Source organism: Periplaneta americana, chromosome 6 (genome assembly GCF_040183065.1).
Source record: "Periplaneta americana isolate PAMFEO1 chromosome 6, P.americana_PAMFEO1_priV1, whole genome shotgun sequence".
NCBI lineage: Eukaryota > Metazoa > Arthropoda > Insecta > Blattodea > Blattidae > Periplaneta > Periplaneta americana.
In genome coordinates, this window is record NC_091122.1 from 65929215 (window position 1) to 65953866 (window position 24652).

The 24652-nt window shown below is 35.0% G+C and overlaps 1 protein-coding gene across 2 annotated transcripts in view; it reads left to right on the forward strand.

Moving 5' to 3' along the window:
• Positions 1 to 24652, forward strand: part of LOC138701401 (forkhead box protein N3-like) — a 208491-nt gene that overhangs the window by 148059 nt on the left and 35780 nt on the right. For both annotated transcript variants that reach the window (XM_069828260.1, XM_069828259.1), the window contains 2 exons: positions 11534 to 11663; positions 18587 to 18707. In XM_069828260.1, the coding sequence (XP_069684361.1) occupies positions 11538 to 11663; positions 18587 to 18707 (247 nt within the window). In that variant the 5' untranslated portion in view covers positions 11534 to 11537. The remainder of the gene's footprint in view (positions 1 to 11533; positions 11664 to 18586; positions 18708 to 24652) is intronic.

The window sequence follows — 24652 nt, forward strand, 5'->3', positions numbered from 1 at the left end:
AGTAAATCCCGAAAAGACAAAGTATATGTTTATGTCTCGTGACCAGAATATTGTATGAAATGAAACTATAAAAATTGGAGATATATACTTCGAAGAGGTGGAAAAATTCAAATATCTTGGAGCAACAGTAACAAATATAAATGACACTCGGGAGAAATTAAACGCAGAATAAATATTGTTATTATTCGGTTGAGAAGCTTTTGTCATCTAGTCTGCTGTCAAAAAATCTGAAAGTTAGAATTTATAAAACAGTTATATTACCGGTTGTTCTTTATGGCTGTGAAACTTGGACTCTCACTTTGAGAGAGAAACAGAGATTAAGGATGCTTGAGAATAATGTTCTTAGGAAAATATTTTGGGGTTAATAGGGATGAAGTTACAGGAGAATGGAGAAAACGCAGAACTACACGCACTGTATTCTTCACCTGACATAATCAGGAACATTAAATCCAGACGTGTGAGATGGGCAGGGCATGTAACACGTATGGGCGAATCCAGAAATGCATATAGAGTGTTAGTTGGGAGACCAGAGGGAATAAGACCTTTGGAGAGGCCGAGACGTAGATGGGAGGATAATATTAGAATGGATTTGAGGGAGGTGGAATATGATGGTAGGGACTGGATTAATTTTGCGCAGGATAGGGACTGATGGCGGGCTTATGTGACGGCGGCAATGAACCTCCGGGTTCCTTGAAAACCATAAGTATAGGTACAAACTCTACCGGGCCACCTTTGTCTGTAATTCGTTGTTCTGTAAACAAGTGCAGAAGAAATCGTTACAAAATCACTGTGACTAGATAAATCACGTTGCCGCATTTATAACTACAGGAAGAGAGACAATGCAACATTGTTCTGCGACTTCTCGAGACACATTTTGCTACATTGGTCGATGATCTGAAAATAAAGACAAGTAGAAGGAACGTATGCACTTTGCAGCAAGTTCACGCAAGCAGTCTGGCAGGCGTACTGTTTGTTGTGTCGTAGCACATCACCACCATTCACCAATTATTTTGCATGTTCTGCGTCGAGCGATTTTATTTTTCTTGCGACCGATTCCCGTACATCTTCCGTCTCTGTCTTCCCCTCTCGTTCCCACTACCGAACTATGTTATTACGTAAGTGATGACGTGATGTTTTGCCACCCCTCTTTACGTTTCTCCGCTTTCTAAACTGCACCCCGTATTACGTACGTCACAGACTTATTGACGGTGGCAACCGGGTTGCTATGGTTACTAGAGAGAAAGAGAGAGAGGCTAACCCAGCTGCATGTGTAGATTTTAGTTTTTGGTTCCTTGTTGGCTTGGTGATGGTTGCTAAGCAACATGCAGAGCGACACGTGAGATTGAGCAGTATCTGGGGGACAGCGTGCGCATTGTGTGGCTGGGCATCTTCCTTCGGGACGATAAATATGAATGTTTTATCGTTTGAAACATCGAACAGTTCGGTCGGGGAATTTAGATTCTTTTTGTCTCTTGCTCCCTCAAGGACAAATGCACGCACACACCACTCACGTCATTCCAAACCATCGGACCCATTACGCATTTCCTTCTTGTTTGCGTTGCCTTTTGCTTTTGGCAATACAATTAGTCTACACAGAAGGTGTGTGTGCACTCATGCCAAGTGCAATATGTAACGAACTCCGCTGCTTAGCTGAGTGAGGGTGAGGAAATATGTGACAGTCGAACGCTGCAGTGGCATCGTAACCAGGAAGTTCTCGGTTCGATTCCTTCAAAGTCTGGTAGAGGTATACAGTATTTACAGCTAATACTTTCCTCTCAGTCCACGGTCAATAATTTCACTCTCATCCCGCGCATTCTTCAGTCACTTTTTAATTCCTTTAAATACATTCAACCTGCGACTCTGGAAAGCTATTTGTAGCTTTTCGAATATACAGTATAAAACAGTATTGTTTGTACAATTCTATTTTCCAAATAAAACGCTAATTTATCTTATGAAAATATATCATTTAATTTCTTTTCATATGAGAGAACTATTGCAAACGGACTTTGGAATATATTAAAGTCAAAAAATAAAATATAAACTTCTGAATACATTAAACGAAACAAAACAAACAAAAACATGTCCAATATCTATGTAACAGTCTTGTTTGTACACTTTAATTATTTACACTTTTGAAAAAATATCTTGTAGCATAACCTTTCAACTTTATTACTGCTGGCATCTCCTTCTCATTCATTTTACCAAGTTTTTACACTGTTCTGGTTTGATTTTAGCCCATTTTTCTCTCACGTGTACATTTGAAATCCTCTATGCATTCTCACACTCTTTTTCAAAATTTCCAACAAATGTTCGATGGGGTTTAAGTCTGGTGATTGAGGAGGTGTTCGCAGTTGTTGAGATATGTTCCATATGAGCCAATCCTTATTGATTTGAGCAGTATGTTTACTGTCATTGTCGTGTTGGAACATATACACAAGTGGCATCCCCATTTTTTGTACACTCTGCCTAACATTTGACCTTAAAATGTTATTGTACACACACTTATCCATAATCCCATCTTTGAACTCAATATTCCCCACACCATTTGCACACATACATCCTGACAATAGTATGCATGCACCCCCGTGTTTCACTGTAGGTAATGTGTTGTTTCTGTCGTTATCTGTGTTGGGCTATCTCCATATCCTATGAATGCCATCGGAACCATAAAGATTTATCTCCGCCTCATCTGACCAAATCACCCTGTTCCAAAATTCCTTATCCTTACCAACATGTTCTTTATCGAAGTCTAATCTTCAAGCTTTATTTGCCTTACTTATGTACGGCCTCTTTCGTTGTCTTCTGTCATGGTAACCATTTTTTCCACAACATGCCGAATTTATTTATTTATTTATTTTTATTGCTAGTAAGTTTCAAGTGAATACAAGTTAATACTAGCCCACTCCTGAATGAGTAAGACTCGTGCTCAGGAGGAGATTCCAATACAGATAAAATTAAAATTAAAATTGAGAGTGAATACAGATTAAAAAGTGTTAAATATCTTAAAACCTAAACTATAAATCTAATACATTTTTTATTCTTTTTTTTTTTTTATTAATTTGGAAAGGATTAATGGTTAAAATAATATTAGAATAAAATTTGTTTAATTAATATAGGACCTTGACTCATGCTATGATAAAAAAGCTGCATTGGTTTTACATTTAAGTTCAGATAAACGCAGAGACTTCATATTTTTAGTACTATATTTATGTATATACCTTTTCTGTGAAAATATTTTAATAAAATAAAATAATAAATTTGTTTAAGTTGAAAACTTTGAAATATGTTTAAACAACAATTCAGTTGAGTTTCTGCTTTTTTAAACAAATTTTTTATACTTTTTTCTATACTTACTTACTCACTTACTGGCTTTTAAGGAACCCGGAGGTTCATTGCCGCTCTCACATAAGCCCGCCATTGGTTCCTATCCTGAGCAAGATTAATCCAGTCTCTATCATCATATCCCACCTCCCTCAAATCCATTTTCTGTAGTAAAATTAACGGATAAAGGTTAACTATCCTCTGCCCGTGGGGTAAGTGTACAAACAACAGTGTTACATGAATTTCACGGAATATATAGTTTTAAATTCATATGTAACAGGTGTATGTAAATTAATTTTATTCGTGTCACTGTGTTTGTGTTTAACTCATGAAACATAATGAATTTAGTTTTATTGATATATTTTGAATTTTAATGTAATTTCAAAGGTCAGTTTAATAATATAAGGTGTACAAACAACACTGTTATATGCTGTATATACTACTGGTATTTTTATTTACTGCTTACTAACTAGCCTAGTTTAATGATTCAGCAAACAAAATTAATGTCTTTTTTAATATTCACAATCATTTCAACTTGTATTATATTCAGAGCAAGAATTGTGTGCTTAACTTTCCCGTGGTTGATTTTAATGTTTCTTTATCCCACATCAAGTTTAGATAAGTGAATCTTTATTCCATTTTGCGCTGTCTTGTTGCATATCATTGCAATTTCTCTGGAGTAAGATAAATTTTGCCAAGTCCGTATCATAGCAAACATTTCATTCTCTATTTGTGTTCAAAGAAAGGTTTCGGGTTCAATTCTAGAATCGCTTAAATTCATTATACATATTTTAATTTCCTTTATCTCTTTATGAGTAAGTTTAATAAGTTCATCGACCCTAGCTCGCCACTTACCTAAACATCGTTAAAGGAATGGATATTTAAATTTGTGTGAGATATTCCCAAGTTGCTCAAGTTTACGAGAAAATTCGCCAACCATTTATTTCAAATAGTTTTACTTTTTATTTTTCAATACTGTCAGTGCGATCTTCTCGTGGTCTTTTAGATCTGTCTTCAATGACTAGCTTCGTGTTATTGTTATTATGTCTTTGTTATTATCATTATCTGTTTCCTCGGTGCTTCTCTAATCGGAAGCCATGACTTCCTGAGCCACTGTACCTCATTGTAGAATGTTTCACTTAGATATTAAATAACGCTGTACACATAAAATTTACTTTAGTTTATGTTTTCTTGTGCGCTCAATCCGAAAATGAATGTCTCTTATTTTTTTCATATCACTTTAGGTTTCCGTTATACGCTACGCTAGAATCCCTCTCTTCGATAACGGTTTATCTAGATTCTAACGTTAGATGAAAGCTAATGCATTTTTTCAATAATGTATGACATGTTTACGGTCTGTGTTGTTTCAGAAATGGCAACATTGTTATGATAATTCAAATAGTTTGAAAACTCTATCAGTCTTGTGTTATCTTGGAATACTTAAGAACATTTGAAGACATTGATACAAAAACAGCCCTAGTCATTTTTAATGAATTTGAGTTAAGGACACATTTGCTACTATTTTAAATGTTTATGACTCCAAAAACGGTCTCTAAGTCAAGTGCAATATATTACACAAGGATAAAACACCAGTTGAACGGAAATAGCTGACATATGTTATTCTTTTATTTTTTATTGTTCTTCTGAAAAATAGCAATTTTGACAAGGGTTGTTTGTGTAATACTGTCTTCATTTTGTGTCTTGTGAGGTTTGCGATTTTATTTTATTATTGCAATTTAACGTAAGTTGGTAGTACTGCATTTAGTTTAGATTTAATATTTATAAGTAGTGAAATGAGCAGTTAACAGTTCTTATTACGTAAGAGGTTTATGATTCATATCGTCATATTTCGTGATAATTCATGGTAGTGCTGCCGCGTTACTGTATCAGTTCTCAGAATCTGCTTTGTTACGTGTGTGGTCAATTGACTACTAACACTCAAAACAAAATTATTTATCATTTAAATAAGAAAGTACGTTAATTTTATTTTGGATACAAAGGGAGTAATCAGGACAAACAAATTGGTACACCATATGAAGAGTTCGCGGGAAAAACGATGAATGCCACAGTTTTCTTAAGATTGATGTCATTATCTAATTCAATGGATCACTGCGAAATTTAATGTTGCTCTTATGAAAAATGGTAAAAAGGAGAATTATCACCACGAATACAGTAATCCTTTCCTTTATTTTCTATAGAAACAGCACTACATCTTGCAGTTATAGACTCAATTAGATCATTATCTAACCCTTAACAAAATGTGACATTCATCGTTTTTCCCGCGAACTCTTCATATACAATATATTGTAATAGACGTTGGTTATATGTAGAGACGAAAATTTCATGTAAATGCTTGTTTTTGTAGGAACATAGGACATAGCTCAAACTTAGTACTTATCCATTTCATTACTTTCTGGTTCCAAATGTGTGTTCTTTTTCCGTGCATATTTGCATGTTTTGGCCTTTTTGGGGATAAAACATGCATAATGCATATTTAAACAATTTTAGCTTAATTAGGTATATAATATACATATTCAATTTAAATGCATGTTTTAATGTTTTCAGTGGACACCACAGTTTCTCGATTTTTATGTCCCTTATTTTAGCTTCAGGAATCAGGATTGACGAAGGAAAAGAAAGAAAAAACTAAATAACAGAAAAATTAAATAAAATGTTAAGATTTTCACAATATGATGTTAGAGGACCTTTCCTTGGACGGAAGTTCACTTTTGCAACACTTCACCGACGACCCTCTACAGTCTGCTGTCAGAAATGGAATTATTACGTTGGACATTTTGAGAATAGTAGAGGAAATATAGAGGGCTAGAGGAAACTGTTGACAAATATTTAGGTCAAAACACCCTCTTTCAGGGAGGTTGTAAATACTCTCTTTCTTTTCCAGTACTAGTAGCAATTTAGATTCTTCTAAAATTGAAATCATTCGCTAAAGTGTCTTTGCAGTGTGTGAACCTCGTAAGTGGTTAATGTGTTTGCTTATTCTGTTTGCGTGTGTTAATGTGGTTCTAATATGCCTCCAATTAAAGGTTCCAAAAGTGTACTCTTTGAACAGTAGATTAAAGGAAAATATTTTTTTAGATCATATGGGGATGTCGTATTCTGCGATTGTTGCAGTAAAGAGATAAGCACTGCTATTCTATTTCCGAATATTTTCTACGACAGTCTGTTGTTCTTTGTAAAACATTACAAAACTTCTTCAAAATAAACTGGACAGGGTCATAAACGCGAACCCGGACTACGGATTCTTTTGTTCAGTGAATTAGGTTATTTATGGTGAAAACGTGAATGGAGAATTTGACCTGACACTGTCACAAATATGTTCATTTAAGTTTGCACCCATAACTTTTTGCGATGTAGAGCTAACATTCTCTGCCTACAAAAACATATTGCCTGACATGCACAGGAACCTCACAGAAACTAATTTAGAAATGTTGTTAGTCGTTTAAATGTGCCCCCCACCCAAAGTGAAGTGAAATAAGAAATTTGGAACAAAAGTGAAAGTGCATATTTTAATGTATTTTTCGCTTGATCGTGCATCTTTCATAGTTTGATAGTGCATGAATGCATGCATATTTTGGAATTTTATAGTGCATGAAATTCTCGTCTCTAGTTATATCTTGCTGATCCTTGCTCTTCCAATAACATCGTTGATGTTTAAGTGAAAGGGCTTATTCCATAAAAGAAACATTTTGTCTGGAATACAACAATTAAATTTTAACACATTATTATTAGTTACCTTATGTGAAGGAATATAAACATAATTGTCAGAAACATATCTTCACATTTTGTAATTAAATTTTAACTAGTTACAACAAAAAGTCAAATATAAATAAATGAGGGTTAAGCCCTTTTACCTTTACGGTTTATCTAAACCGTTGCTTACGAGATTATCGTAAGCAACGATCTAAACTATCGATATGGATGATATCTCGGACAGTTACTGTATATCTTTTCAACGCACTTTTCTTAGTTTCTTAAAAAACAAATATTCCTTAGTCATTCTATCTATATTTGCCTTCAGCCGTAAGTACTATTAAGCATGGTGATTCTCTTCCGATTAACCTGAAAAATGGACAACAGACATACAGGGCCGGATTTAGGTGTAGTGCCAATGTTACAATGCAGAAAACAATAAATTACGTGAATTATGAAGATTTCCTTCGCACTTCCTTCACAGAGAAAGCATTGATGATGTCATCAAGTCGAGCTGACGAAGCACATCAGATCAGACTCGATGCAAAGAAACATATTCACACTTATTCGTTGTTGAAACAAAATTAATTTGTGAAAGACAGGCTGTAGTTTGTTTTTTAAACATTGCTTTTGTTGGTGGTGTAATTATTACGAGTATTTCTTACTTCGATAGGAAGTAAAGACTAATTTGAAAAGAATAAACTCCAACTCTTTGCGAAATAAACCTTTCATATCGAATTATATAGTGCACATGCTGGAAAGTCATTAAATAATATTGTTGACGGTATATTATATTGGAAATGTAACTGATAGCCCTGATCACTATATAACAGATTGTCCACACCTGTAGAGTAACGGCCGCGAAACCAGGTGGCCCTGGTTCGATTTCCGGTCGGGGCAAGTTACCTGGTTGAGGTTTTTTCCGGGGTTTTCCCTCAACCCAATATGAGCAAATGCTGGGTAACTTTCGGTGCTGGACCTCGGACTCATTTCACCGACTTTATCACGTTCATCTCATTCCGACGCTAAGTAATTTAAGATGTTGATAAAGCGTCGTAAAATAACCTATAAAATGAAAAATATATGTAAACAGATTGCTCAGCCTTATAGGTTTGACGGCAGCAACTTTTGTCAAGTTTACTATACTGCCATCTAGCGACAGTAGGAGGAGTCATGTCGTTAACTCCCATTTGAATTGCATGGAACAACTGTACTTCCATCTAGCGGTTGTTTTAAATCGACGGTGGCGATTCTGGTGGTGTTCTCTTCCACATGCTTCCATTTTTAACATTACGATGGTCAGTCTGTTATATACGTGATCAGGGCTGAGAGTTGTGGTTACTATTCATAACGATAAATAATAAACACACATCCAATTTGATTTTGAACACTGCATTCTTGTTTATACAAGCAATTAAATTTAAACAGTTTCATAGTATTATAATGTGATACCATACCGGCATGATAATATGCAGCTGCACACTTTCCTTTTATTCTCGCCGCTACCGCGACAATGCGATAACAAACAATATTCGACTTACACAAGGTGTTCAAGAACAAACTTCAGAAAGATTTACCAACAAGTGTTTTAAAAACAAATTTCACTATAAAGTGAAAAAAGAAAATAAAAAAGGAAAAGAGAGATAGAGAAAATGCCGCCCTCCCCCTAAAAATTGCCATCCTAGGCAACTGCCTATCTTACAAAGCCATACTGAACTAATTAGGTTCTCGACTACAAGATTGACACCTGTTACAGTAACCCATCTGTCTATTGAAAGCGTCATTATACATGAAGTCATGTTTTTCTAAAATGTGAATTTGTTTGCTATAGTAATATAATGAGCTTATATCTCACGTAAGGAGCACAGTCTTTACAAGTGCGTCTCTTCATAAACTGTTCTAACATTATTATTATTATTATTATTATTATTATTATTATTATTATTATTATTATTATTATTATTATTATTTAGTCAAGTCTAAAAGCCGTATTACTAAACAATGAAAACATCCGTCATTGCCAGTGAATATGAAAGAACGACATCAGAACATGGATATTCTCATGAGAGCTCTAAACATAAATTGCACATACAGTATATGTGGACATAACTAATTGGACTCCTAAGTGGAATGCAACCAAGATCCACGTCTGTTGTTTTTCTTTATGTGAATGGAATAGTCGGGATAAGGATCATTATGTAATCAAATAATGGCCTTTGAAAAAAGGTTTAATGCCAAGAGAAAGAAGTATGAAGTAGCATTCTATAATAATTTATTAATAGTTCACAAAGATAGTATTTACATTGAATAATTAAGACTAAGCTATACACAATTAGTAATTACAATAATAAATATACATTTTTATGACGAATTTTCTGTAATATAAATATTAAATTTATGTTGACTTATTCTACACTTACGTATGGTAGCCTATGTGTGTATTTATTCACACTGCAAATGGGTATATACCCGGTGGCAGTGGTAACTAATTACACTCAATAATGACAATAATAAACACAATTAAGTTAATAAAAAATACAATTAATAATAATAATACTAATAATAATAATAATAATAATAATACTTACTTACTTACTTACTTACTTACTTACTTACTTACTTACTTACTTACTTACTTACTTACTTACTGGCTTTTAAGCAACCCGGAGATTCATTGCCGCCCTCACATAAGCCCGCCATTGGTCCCTATCCTGAGCAAGATTAATCCATTCTTATCATATCCCACCTCCTCAAATCCATTTTAATATTATCTTCCCATCTACGTCTCGGCCTCCCTAAAGGTCTTTTTCCCTCTGGCCTCCCAACTAACACTCTATATGCATTTCTGGATTCGCCCATACGTGCTACATGCCCTGCCCATCTCAAATGTCTGGATTTAATGTTCCTAATTATGTCAGGTAAAGAATACAATGCGTGCAGTTCTGTGTTGTGTAACTTTCTCCATTCTCCTGTAACTTCATCCCTCTTAGCCCCAAATATTTTCCTAAGCACCTTATTCTCAAACACCCTTAACCTATGCTCCTCTCTCAAAGTGAGAGTCCAAGTTTCACAACCAAACAGAACAACCGGTAATATAACTGTTTTATAAATTCTAACTTTCAGATTTTTTGACAACAGACTGGATGATAAAAGCTTCTCAACCGAATAATAACAGGCATTTCCCATATTTATTCTGTGTTTAATTTCCTCCCGAGTATCATTTATATTTGTTACTGTTGCTCCAAGATATTTGAACTTCTCCACCTCTTCAAAAGATATATTTCCAATTTTTATATTTCCATTTCGTACAATATTCTCGTCACGAGACATAATCATATACTTTGTCTTTTCGGGATTTACTTCCAAACCTATCTCTGTACTTGCTTCCAGTAAAATTCCCGTGTTTTCCCTAATCGTTTGTGGATTTTCTCCTAACATATCCACGTCATCCGCATAGACAAGAAGCTGATGTAACCTGCTCAATTCCAAACCCTCTATGATGATTATTATTATTATCATTATTATTATTATTATTATTATTATTATTATTATTATTATTATTATTATTTAGTCAAGTCTTTAGCCGTAGTACTAAACAATAAAAAGTCCGTCATTGCCAGTGGCTTATGCTGTGAATATGAAAGAACAACATCGGAACTGGATATTCTCATGATAGCAGTAAACTATTGTAACATAAATGGCACATACAGTATAAATGTGGACATAAGTAATTGGACTCGTAAGTGGAATGCAACGAAGGTACACCTCTATTATTTTTCTTTATGTAAGTGGGATCATTATAAAATCAAAGAATGGCCTTTGAGAAAAAGTTTAATGCCAGGAGAAGTCGCTATAGCACTGGCCTTTTGTGTTCGAGGTTACGGGTTAGATCCCAGCCTAGGTCGATGACATTTAAGTGTGTGTAAATGCGACAGGCCCATGTCAGTAGATTTACTAGCACGTAAAAGAACTCCTGCGGGACAAAATTCTGGCACACCGGTAGACACTTTTAAGATTTAATTTCACACCAATCCCTCTGCCAACCCTGCTTAATCACCACTACTGCTACCACAACCCCTGCATCACCTTCACCACCACCACCACCACCACCACCACCACCACCACCACCACCACCACCACCACCACCACCACTATTATTGCTGCTGCTGTTGCTTCTACTGCTACTACTACCATCCACCATCACTGCCAACTTCTGTGTCACTGCTATTACCACTACTTTCACTATTTCCAACCCCTGCACTGCCATCTTACAACCAATCTCTGTTACCACTACAAAGAAGTATGTTCTCCTCAAGTATGCCTATTTCTGAGAAAATGAGTGAATGAGTAAGGAGAAAGTAAATAAAGCAATATAGTTTGTACCATTTTATTAATTAGGATTTCTTTGTTCATTTTCTAAATTGTTTTCTAAGTTGAAGCTATTTGTATATAACTGTGGTAAAGTAAATAGAAGGAGTGATAACATGAATGTGTGTTTCAGGTGAATGATGGCACCAGAACGGCCAGGATCGGAGGACAAGCCTGGAGTGGCATTGGTCCAGAGAAGTGGTGCAGTGACCATCCCCGTCATACCCGTGTTTTCACTGCCCAACGCATTGATACAGCTGAAGGTACTGCTTATTTTTCATGCTGTATTTAACGTCCCTGTTTATTTACTTACACTCGCTAGCAAAAAAGTGGATCACTTTGAAATATTTTTTTTATTGAATATAATGTTAGCCTTGTGTCCTAAATAATGAATTATACTGACTATTTCGTTTATATGACGTCATTCCATTTTCGACCAATGAAGTGTAATGAAATTTTGAATTCCAACCAATCACAGTCAGACTTTGCGATAATTTTTGCAGCTAGATTTATCGCTATCAATTTATCGCATTGTCGTTCTTTTGTTTAGTCGTTGTCGCCAACTTTTTCCCCGTCAATTGATGATCATGAATACATTAAGATACAACTACATGGTTAAACTTTTCTTTCAACTTTAAAGCAATGAATGCAAGATTAATATTTAATATTAATTAATATATTTACGCAGTGAAGACGACGTTCAAAACAACGCACAATATAGACACAAAATCTTCATGCATCTTAATTTAACATACGTTTATACACAGATTACATGCATACGCGATTGGAATTTGAACTGTGTAGATGCAGCTTTAGCTCCGTTACACACTACAGCGAGAATGCATTTGTCGAGCTATAAGAAATGCTTTCCTGTAGCACGTAGTAACTGTCGAAATAAGGCACAGCTGACACTGGTCCTGCTCACACAGCTAACCTTACCTATTGTAGCCTATAAAATACATCTTCATCTTCTAATTCCATGTCCATTGTAGGCTATTTAAAAAAAAATTACATTCCTCCATTCAGATTAGATAAATGCGTTTTCAACAATTCTTCATTTAATTAATGTATTAATTAGGTTACTATAATTATATTATAAAATTTTAAATTAAATCATGATTTCAGCAGATAATGAAAATGTATTTATGTTATAATAATAAGAGAAAAATGCAGTACATGTAATTAACATTGTTAAACCTGTATTTTGCTTTTCACAATTGGCATTACTGAATAATAACATCGAATTTCTTTATTGCAGTAATCGATATTCATCTATTTCAACTTCACAATGTCTGAATAGGTTAAATATTCGTAAATATACAATTATTAATATTTTGTGATCGAATTTTAGGGATATATTATTTACATTTTTATTTTATTCACGAAATAGTCCTAATAAATGTCACTCGAGGTCTGAGATTTATCGGCAGATCTCAGACCTCTCGTGACATTACTACAGATAATACTAATCAAACATCATGTTCCTTACATGTTAAACACTAAATGCACTTTCAAACTTTATCTCACATTTACTTTATTATGACATTTTGCATTTTTTGTAATTGTTGTTAATTTTACTAATTTGAATTTTTTTCACTGTATTCAATTTTACCACTGCCACTGAGATACACTGTCAAAAAATGTTTTAGTAAATCACTAGAAACATTAAAATCTTACGTTTTCTCCTCTGGCAGTGATGACCTCTTGGAGGCATTGAGGTACACAAGTAATCGGTCGTCCTTGACGTTTGTAATCTGCTGACGTCCAGATCCAGGCCTCCTTTCGCATGTTCCACATTCACGATAACGTTCCACGGCCCTCTGGACACTTTCATAAGATGCTCCTACAGCACGGGCCACATACCGAAGGCTGGGACCGTCTTCAACTAAGGCGATTACGCGTACAACATTTTCTCTACTTAGAGGCATTTTGACTCAATAAGGACCGAACAGTTACTGAATAAAGTGGCATGGAACTCCCCTGAATTTACAAAGAACATTTTATCAGATGTTTACAGTAACTTTAAAGCTTTATTAGGGGTGAGGAACCATGTTAAAAGTTAATGGAAGGGAAAATTATCTCTAAGAATCGATCAATTCGGACCACATTCACCACACACTTACCAGAGAGTGATGAAAACATTTCTTTATAAAGAGAAACACCACAAAATTAAATATTCCCTTAAAATGTTATCGAAAACAAAATTTTTCAAAGTGATCACTTTTTTTGCTGGCTGAGAGTATTTTTTATTAGTTCATCTGTCCATATAATAGTTAAAAACCATAGGACTTGCCAAAGAAAGAAAGAAAAACAGTAATTAAAGCAGATAAAATTACAATTATTAGCACCAATGTAAACCCACATGTAGGTGAGATGTGGGGGAGATCATCAGATAAGCACTATGTCATCCTTTTCTTAGTCTGTGTAATGAATACTTTATTAGTATGAAGTGAGTTCCCATTTCTGTCATGTTTAATTATGTTTTATTGTATTAAGTGGGTCACTATGTACACAATAGCTGAGGTACACAAGTAAGATTGCATGAACTTGATTTCTGCCTAGAAGATGTAATCCACGGGAACTAATAAATCATATTAATGATTGTTACTTCTGCATGCAGGGCTGGGCAAAATACTGACATCCAAGTATTTCAAGTACAAATACAAAATACTTCAAATAATTGTATTTGAAATACAAATACAAAATACTTTTAAAAATTAACCAAAATACATTTGTATTTCAAATACTCAAAATACATTTGTATTTCAAATACTCGAGAGAAATAAGAATATTACTGAAAATCTAAAATATTATATTAACATTCAAAGTATTTTTACCTCGAAGTTTATATAAACACTGTAACTGAACTTCTTCTTTTTCCCAGTCAGCAATTAAATTATGCTACATATGAATAATTACTGCTCCCTTTGAAAACAACCAGTTCCTCAAATGTTCATAAGATAAGGATCCCCTTGCTTGTGAATGAATAAATCCTGCAAAACAGAACAGTCTTTCTACAGGCATAGAACGACACAAACTTGTATTATATTTATAAAAGCTTGTTTCACTGTTGGGTAATTCTCTAGAGTGCACAGGGTTGTCCCTTTGCCATTGAAGAGTTGTATGAGCTCATACTCCACAGCAGACAAGTTCTTTTCTTTTTGCTTTTCAAAGTCTGTTTTACTTGAGTTAAAAACAAAAAAATTGTTTTCATCGTCTTCATCGTCTGAACTGACCAAAGATGTAGCAGACAACTGCCCAGCTGATTTCACAACACATATTCTGTGTCCTCTTTTTATCACTTAGTGAGGAAATGTCAGGTAGCCATCTTATCTTCAGTGATGGGTGGAGCAAGCTGCCAAAATAGCTCAATTTTCTTCTGGGATCAGATCAAACATCACTTTAAATCTTGATGAAAGCAAACTCATTAGGATTGGAGTTACTTGGAATAGATGGCGTAGATTACTAGATAACATAATATGTAATCTGTTTTTGAGGGAAATTAATGTGGATAGAAGTTGGCCATAATAGCACGTCTTCTCATTTTGCATTAAATTAAGGGCTACGGCAATGGGTTTCAGAACTGCACAATATTCTTCAAGGTACTGAAACTCAACATCTTTGAAGGTTGTCAATCCCAGTTTTTCACATATACTGTTTATATCATGTTTGAATTGCAATATTTGAGAGATTGAGTCATAAAGAGAATTCCATCGAGTTGGGCAAGGAAACTTTAATGAATATTTCAAGACATCTGATATAATTTCTGAGTCTCTTAGATGCATTCCATAATGCTAAACATTTAGCAAGTGTTGGGTGATGGATCCTTGATGCTGTTGGAGATTTCTTCATGGCATTAAGGAAATCAGTTGTGGCAAGAAAACTAAGTGTATGACTAGCACATCTGAAATGGGTAGGCAAAAAAGACAAAAATTCATTCTTCAAATCGAAATCCAAAACTTGAAGAACAAGAAGAAGAAAAAAGTATTTTGAGTATTTGAAATACAAAATACATCAATTTTATGTATTTAAATACAAAATACTTTTGAAAATCCTTACAAATTACAAAATACAAATGTATTTCAAATACATATTTGAAATACATGTATTTCAAATACTGCCCAGCCTTGTCTGCATGACAAATATATTTGGCATGTCTAGGAAAAGTAAACACGTTATTCAGTATCCAGATATACCTTCTGCTATGCGACCTGTTCCACATGGCGAGGAATTACCTGTACCTGTACCCCCTAAGACATGGAGTAGCGATAGTAATGGTGAAGGAAATAGTGATCCCCTGTCTGAGTTGTACCCGGAACCAGAGGCCTCTACTTTAAAAGATCCTGACTTTCAACTAGATAATTATGAAAGTGAAAGACATTTTGTAGAGCAAGTAGACTTGAATGATTTGCCACGTGACTTAAGTTTGTCGAAAGAAGAAACTGAACTTTTGGGTGTAGGCTACAAAAATGGAAATTACTTGCACCTGGTACAGAAATTATAATTTCGAAATAGACATCAGATATTTGAAAAATATTTTGCTGTAGGGGAAAATATGTGTTTCTTTGTAGACGTTAATGATTTAATGAGTGAACTAGGGGTTGAGCATAATCCAGATGACAGGCGATTGTTTATAGATTCATCTAAGTTTAGCTTAAAAGCAATGTTACTTCATAATTGTAATGAATTTCCATCTGTTCTGATCTCAAAGAAAGTTTTGAAAGCATGGCTAAGATTGTACATGTTTTAAAATATGAGGCTGATTGTTGGAAGATATGTGGTGACCTTAAAGTAATTGGTTTGCTGCTTGGTTTGCAAGGGGGCTTCACAAGATATTGTTGTTTTTTGTGTTTGTGGGACAGCCATGCTTCAGAAAAACATTATGTGGTACAGCAGTGAGACAAGCAGCAGGAATATATTCTGGCGGAAAGTAATGTAGAAGAAATACCATTGGTTCAACCTGATAAGATTTTTCTTCCTCCCTTACACATAAAACTTGAGCTGGTGAAGAATTTTGTTAAGACACCCAACAAGGACGGTAATGGATTTGTATGTTTACAAGGCAAGTTTCCACAGTTAACATACGCAAAATTGAAAGAAGGGGTTTTTATTGGATCTCAAATCAGAAAAGTCATGGAGGACGAAATGTTTGAGAAAAATTTACAAATGTTTGAATTAGCAGCTTGGCAATCATTTAAAAGGGTTGTGCTCAGTTTTCTCAGAGACACAAAAGAAAAAAACTATAAAACTTTGGTGTCAAATCTGTTGAAATACTACAAAAACATGGGTTGTCGAATATCTTTGAAAATCCATTTCCTTCATTCACATCTGAACTTTTTTCGGAAAATCTGAGTGATGTTAGTGATGAATAAGGGGAACGGTTTCATCAAAACATTTCCATCATGGAGATGAGGTACCAAGATCGTAAAGATCCAGTAATGATGGGGGATTACTGATAGTTTCTTGTGAGTGAGAACAGGCAGGAGTACAAGAGAAAATCACATAGGTACTACCAAACACTTTTAAGCACAGTTACAGATATGTTCCCTTAAAATATGGCTCAAATATTATTACATGCATATAAAACTACGTTTGTGAATTAATCTTAACCTAGCATGAATACATCATCATTATTATTATTATCCGCGGAAAAGAACCCTAATTCACCAAGCGGTATGCTAGGGTTTCAGTTTTTGTTATATGGTATACTAATTATCTATACTGCTTATTTTTACACATAATGGTGAAATATGTATCTACAGTTTTTTAAAGATAAAGTTTAGCAAGTCTATAAATTGTCTGTAGCAACAAGCTTTTTGATTACTTCACATAGTGGAGTCCTATATTCGGTGTCGCAGTCCAGAAGATGTGTCTTTATTTGAAATCTCTTTGCTTCAATAATAGGACAGTCACACTGTGAAGGTCTTCGCGGCAGGAGCATGTAGAGTCGATGTCTGTTGGAATGTTGAATCTGTCGAAGTAAGTACCAAATTTCCCATGTCCAGAAAGAAACTGCGTTGTTACGAAAGTAGGTTTGAAGTGATGGCTTTTGAGTCGGTCGTGGATTGTTGGGAAGTAGGTGTCTGTTGTTAGTGATCCGGTTGAGCATGTCGTCCATCTAGTATTCCAATTTTGATGAGTGTGTTGTCGTATTTGTTTTTTGATATATGATATTGGTTGTAAACTGTATGTTGGAGTTTCATTGCTGGATGCTGCTGCTTTCGCTAGCTCATCAGCTCTTTCATTTCCTCTTACACCATTGTGTCCACGAACCCAAGTGAGGCATATGTGCTGTGTGCACTTTTCAAGTAATTCCCTTGCCTCTATCGCTAATGGGTGACGGTTGTACTTGTCAGCGATGCAGTGAAGGGCAGCTTGGGAGTCACTAAATATGTGCACTGTGTTTTCGTTCTTAATGCACCATTTCATAGCTTCATTAATTGCTAGAAGTTCTGCCTGAAAAACTGTGCAATAAGGAGACAGTTTTATCTTGGTGCAAAATATTAAATTATCACTGTGGTAGGCAACAAATGCACAGCCTACTTGTTCTTCCAGTTGATTACTTTCGCGTCGTGATCCATCTGTATATATGTGGTAGTCGTGTGTCGAGGAGCAGGTGAGGAGGAGTTGTCCATTTGATGGAATGCTTGGGTGACCCACTGCTATGTGATCCGCTAACTGTTCAGTATTGTGGTTGTTGAATGTTGTAGTGGAGATTTTTCAATTTTTCTTTAAGTCAGATAATTGAGCTCTGTAGATTCCAGTAAGATCTAATGGTTCAATAGCTGCAATGACTTGAGGTGCATCAGTTGATACAGTTCGGTAAGCTCGAGTAATCCTCAGCAGAAAGCCTCTTTAGATTTTTGCTAATTTTGTTTTGGCCCATTGTTTATGTAGTGTGTTCTGGAAGGCAGATGCACAGTATAGAATTGAATGAATACATCATTATATCATAAGAATTAATCTAACATAATATTATATCTGAAAACGTGTATGTCTGATTTTAAATGTGTTTATATCTTTTTAACCTGACGTGATAGGAGATTTCTATGGGATTTTCAAAATCAGCGCAACTTCTTCTTTAAGAATCGCCTATTTTTATCACGGAGGTATGACAGTTTTTTTTTGGGTAGTGTAATAAATTGGCAGTGATATGAGTAATGTGATCTTCTTACGTACTTAACAGGAAGGGGATGGTGCAAGTAATGTGCTAACTGCTGTGCAAGGAGAGAAACCAGAGAAGTTGGGCGGGGAGGATGACGACCTTACTTCCTTAACTTGGCTGCAGGACAAGAATTTGCTGAAAGGTGAGATTATTGACTGCTTAAATTGATATCAAAAACCATTGGTAATTCATACAGTTTTAAAAGTAATATATTTCGAATAAATTTTATACACTGCATTGTATGAATCATAGTTTAAGGATGTAATTGAAGGTATTGTGAAAAATGGTCTTTGAAGGGATGTGGAATTTTTTAAGGTAGGGATCTGTTCTTTCAGGGGCGGCTCTACAATAAGAACTGCAGAACCGCCATTTAAATAGACCTGAAAAAATTAAAAATGTAAAACATTCTTTTATGTAATCTAGTTCATTGTTTCATTTATTTTTCCAATTCATTCTCCTTCGATTCGAGATTTTACTGTCTGTAGGAGCCTTGAACTGCTCGAGAATTTTAGCTGTAGTGTACTTTTCGGATCTGTGATCGGCAGTTCCTGAAGCTCAACGTAGGGTAGTCGGCAGCAGAAAACTGGTTTTCTTCACCGTCCCATAAGACTGCATTAGAGCTGCAACTGAAGCAGCTATCTCCAAATATACAAAAGAACCGCCAACACCCTCATCTCTTTATGACCTGCGTTAGGAGAAAACGTATGCTTCTGGACTTACTGTATATCATTACAGTTCCAGTGTGTTATACAGTACTGTGGGTGGTGTGATGTGACAGTCAGTGTGTCTAAGGAAATATTTTATGTTAAAATAAATGAAATGAAAACCTAATCGACCAACCCTTTTCGAAATTAAAAGAGAAATTGCATGTTAACTTAAGAAATTAGGATGTCCTACACAAAATTTAAATATTGAAATTTCTGGAAAAAGTCGAGGAAATCATGTAGCCTACTAGTCATTTTAATACCGAAATGTGTAATGGAAACGATTGGTTTTTTGCTGCGCTCATGAAAACACTTTCTGTATTCTGTTTAGAGGAGAAAATACATGGACAAATACCGGAGTGAAGGATTTAGTTAATTTGACTTAAAAAAAACTAGAAAAGCATGTGGGGCACATCTCCACTACATGACTAGTTGTACCAGGTGGGTGAGGTGTAGCGCAGGTATGGTTGGAGTACAATTTCGGGTGCACAGTCAACTTCGAGAAGGGGCTGTAATTACACACGTTATCCAATTTAGATGCAATAAACAGCATGCGTTTGCTAAATATACTATTTTCATGCAGAACTGCCAACCTTTGTAACCTCGGGCTGCTACTGTGTTCTTTCACAATTTGATCCTGGAAAGCTAGTAGTCTGTTTTACTGTCTTGCTACATTTTACTACAAAGCATGCATAAACAGAACTTCAAAATCTCCCTTTTTTGTGACAATGACTTTATCAACAGTGTTCGAAATGGGTCAGTACACACCGTTATACCTATTCTGTCACTTTTCTGAACAGCAAATTTCATACCGGCACTGTTTCTTTTAAGAAATTTCATACCAGTATGGTATTAAAATTATAATAGGCCATATGTTATGTGCAGCTGAGTTCTCCTCTGCTGCTTAGATAAAGTATTTATCCAATACACAATTGATACTACTTTCTTGACAGACTGTAGTTACGGTGTTTGACATGTTAGCTTTGATTTCGATTGTTGTTTACTGAGATAGGAAGTCGTTAAGTAAGAAAGTTGTGGACCTTAGCCGCGCGACTTTTAACCAAAGAAGTGTATTATTTTAAAGTGAATTTCCTGTCTTTTCATTGAAATTTGTTTGAAAGTTAGACTAGTCTCTCAAAAGTGTTTGCAAGAACTTCTAATACAATCCAGAATGAACTTCTAGACTGTATTCTGGAGGTGTGTCATGATGAAATATCTGCTGAAATACAACAACCTACATTTTTGTCAGTCATGTCAAACAATACAACTGATGTATCAGGTAATATGCAGCAGGTTATTGTTTTCACTTTGAATTGGGCGGTACTGTGCATGAAAGATTGTGAGGGTTGTTTTTAAAACTCAAAAGCCCAAAATATTGAAGTATTACTGGAATGAATTTTAGAGCAGTTGAATACAGTTGTGAATGGTGACGTAAAAACTCATTGTCCAGACCTACGATGGAGTGGCCTTAATGATGGAGAGAAGGCAGGTGTACAAATAATTATTAAACAATTCTATAAATATGCACATTCTGTGCATTGCTACGCACATCAGCTGAATCTAATCATAGAAAAGCCAGTATCACAGAATTTGCAAGCTCGTATTTTTTTCAGTAGTTTTGCCACTATACCTGCATTTTTTTCCTAAGTCGCCCTCATGATTAGCTGTGCTGGATAATGTTTCTAGACGAATACCTGGAGGATCAAACACATGCTGGAATTTTCATAGCTGATTAACTAATATTGTTTTTGAAAATGACATTTTAATAGAATGCTTTGAGAAACCTCAAATTGAAAGAAATCATTCGACTATACAAGTAGCTACAGGGATTCTTCGTATGTTGAATGATCAGAACTACAACTTTTGGATAGAATTTTTTCATCATATCATGCCTCGTGTGGATATTTTGTATAACCAACTACAGCATCATAATGTGAATTCCACCAGTATCTATAATGTAGTAAATTCATTCCTTGAGGCAATTATAAAAGAAAGAAATAAACTTCCTTCTGTTACTCATCAACAAGAAGAAACTCCTCCCATGAAGAAAAGGAAAAGTAAGTTGCAAAATCTTGTCTCTGAAAAAGAGATGTGTGATGCTATTTCTTGTCAGCTAAAAGAGAGATATGCTTTCATTAAGCATTTGTTAGCAGCAACATTTTTAAATTTCTCTCTTTTTCAAAGACAGTATAAATTACATACAATCTTCTTCAGCTGAACTTCATGGAACCATTGAAGCTTATCCTTTCTTGTGTAAAGAATGCCTGAAAACTGAACTGTCTGTTTTGTACTAGAGGCAAGAATTCTGTAATATTTCTGGACTAGTGAAAATGTACGAAATCGTGTTGGATACAGGAATCGGTGATTTCTGCACAGAAGTGTTCACTGTCCTCAAAATAATTCTTACTGCTCCCACGACTACTGTTCAGCCTGAGAAGTGTTTTTCTACGCTGAAAAGAGTGAAGACTTTTCTAAGAAGTACAGTGACACAAGATTGTCTTGCTGCTTCGGCAATGTTAAGCGTAGAAAAAGTGATTATTGAAAATATTATTAATTTCAATGATAAAGTGATTAATAAATTTTCTAGCTGTAAAGAAAGGAGACTAGACTTCGTGTCAAATAAAATTTAATGGTGACTGGTTACCTATGACATAATGATGACTGACTGTTGTGACAGTGATTGTGACTGGTGCGACTGTGACTATGGTGATGTGACTTAGTGACTAAACTGGTGACTGTCTGGCGATTGATTGATTGATTGGTTTATTGATTGATTGTGGGGACGGGTGATGATTCTGTGACTAGTGATTGACTGATTGAGACTAGTGAGACTAGTGATGGTAACTGACGGATGACTATGCTGACAGTGACTGTGACTGATGATTAATTGTGGCGACTGTCATTGTGGTGACAGTGACTGTGACTATGGTTGATGTTGACTGACTGTGACTGAATGTGGGGATAGTGACTGTTGATTATAATGATGGTGACTATGACTGTGGTGAAGAGTGGATCAAAAACATTTTTTTTTTTCGAATATTTATTTTGGATAGGAATAATAATTTGCAAAATGTCATTGTATTGAAGCACATGAAAACTTATTCGTATAGAATAAATTTTCACGAGAGCACAATTGACTTAAAGTTTAAATAATTTAAATAAAAATGATGAAATTTTAGATTTTATTATACTTAATTTTGACGTAATATTTATTGTTGACTCTACTTTCTAATAGCTTAGTATTGCTCCCAGTATTGAAGAAAAATAATGTCAAGTAATATGATGAGCTCAGGATTATCAGCCTCTTATCATACTCGACGGGATTTATTGAAGAACTGTTTTGAGAACATGGGAGGGGTGATAGTAGGAGGAAGAAGAATAAAGTACATAGGATTTGCTAATCATGTGGAGTTGTTAACAGAAGAGGGGCCAATACTAAGGGATATGCTACTGGAGCTAAGTGATAGCTGTGAGCAATAAGGAATGAAGATAAATGCGAAGAAGACGAAGATCATGGTTATCGGAAGTAAAATAAAGGACGTAAGTGTGCGAATTCGAAATGAGGTAGTGGAACAAGTGTATAGCTTCAAATACTTGGGGTGTACTATAAATGAATCAGCCATTTCTGAAAGGACCTTATTCCAAAATTACAACAGCAAAAAAGATCTCCATAAATATGGCCTTATTCCAAGAATTGGCACCTTTCAAAAGTACTGTGAAAGTTTTGAAGCTTGCACATATCTTAATAAATGCGTGGAATAATGCCTTTCACTAACAGAAAGGTACATTCAAGTAAGACGAATACGATAATTTTCTTAACTGATTTTAGCACGAAATGAAATTAAGTCCTTTTAGATATGAGCTGCTGCCAGGAAGTCAAAAGGAGAATAGCAATGGCCAAGAAAACTTTTAATAGAAAAAGTAGCATCTTTTGCGGACCTCTGGAAAAAGAACTAAGGACGAGAATAATGAAGTGCTTTGTATGGAGTGTAGCATTGTATGGGGCAGAAATGTGGACATTACAACAAAGTGAAGAGAAGCAAATAGAAGCATTTGAAATGTGGATATGAAGAAGAATGGAGTATGTGATATGAACAGACAGAATAAGAAATGTAGCTGTGTTGCAAAGAGTGGGTGAAGAAAGAATGATGCTGAAACTGATCAGAAAGAGAAAGAGGAATTGGTTGGGTCACAGGCTAAGAAGAAGCTGTCTACTGAAGGATGCACTGGAAGGAATGGTGAATGGAGAAAAATTTGGGATATAAAAAGATATTAGATGATATACAGCATTAAAATACATGGTTCATATGCGAAGACTAAGATGAAGGCAGAAAATGTGAAAGATTTGAGAATGCTGGGTTTGCAGTGAAAGACATGCCCTTGGACAGAAAAATTTGAATAAATTAAATTAATCAGTTCAGTTAAGTTAAGTTCCTTTGCTTCTTTAGTTAGAATTATTCTTTTGCCTTTCAGGTACATGTATTCACAGTGTAGAATAATTATGTGCAACTTCATTTGAAATTCTTACTTAGTAAATTAGTCCTTAATTTTTATGAAATACAGTAAATTACCGTCTCTCCCTCTATCTGTATCTTTGATTATAAAGCTACTTACATATAGCTGTGCATTATATTGTAGTTCTTTCAGTTTGTCTTTCCTCCATACATTCTTAAGTTAGATGTTGTGGAACTGCTCTGCAGCACATATAAGGATCACCTTCAAATTTATACAAATGGATCTTTAAATCCTAATAATGGGACATCAGGAGCAGGGTATTATATCCAAAATATAAAGAAAGTTATTTCATACCATGTTCATCCTCCTCCAGTCTTGACACTGAATTGCTAGCTATTGATGCCGCTCTTCAGTGTGTTACTCAAATTTCTGAAAAATGTATTTGCATACTTACCGAATCCAAGGGAGCTGTATTTAATATAATTAAATATGTACCAAACCTATACACACATAGAATTATTCAAATTCAGAAACAACTAAGTAAACTAAAAAAACTCCAAAAGGAAAGGAAATAACATTTCAGTGGATACCTAGTCATTGTGGTATACCTGGAAACGAAAAAGTCTATAATATTGCAAAACAGGCAACATATTTGCAACCAAGACCTCTTCAAGTGATATCTCTATCCAGTGCTTTTGCTTCAGTAAAGTCTTATTTTATAAACCTATGGATCAACAATTGGCTCTCTTCTGATAAAGGAAAAATTTTACAGTCCGTATAAAAGATGACCTGGAAATGCACAAAAATTTGCCCAGACATGTTCAAACATTTTTAACAAGAGCCAGAATAGGTCACATTGTCACACAATTGTACCTACACCGATTTCACCTTTCTGATGCTCTTACTTGTCTGTGGTGTAATAATCATG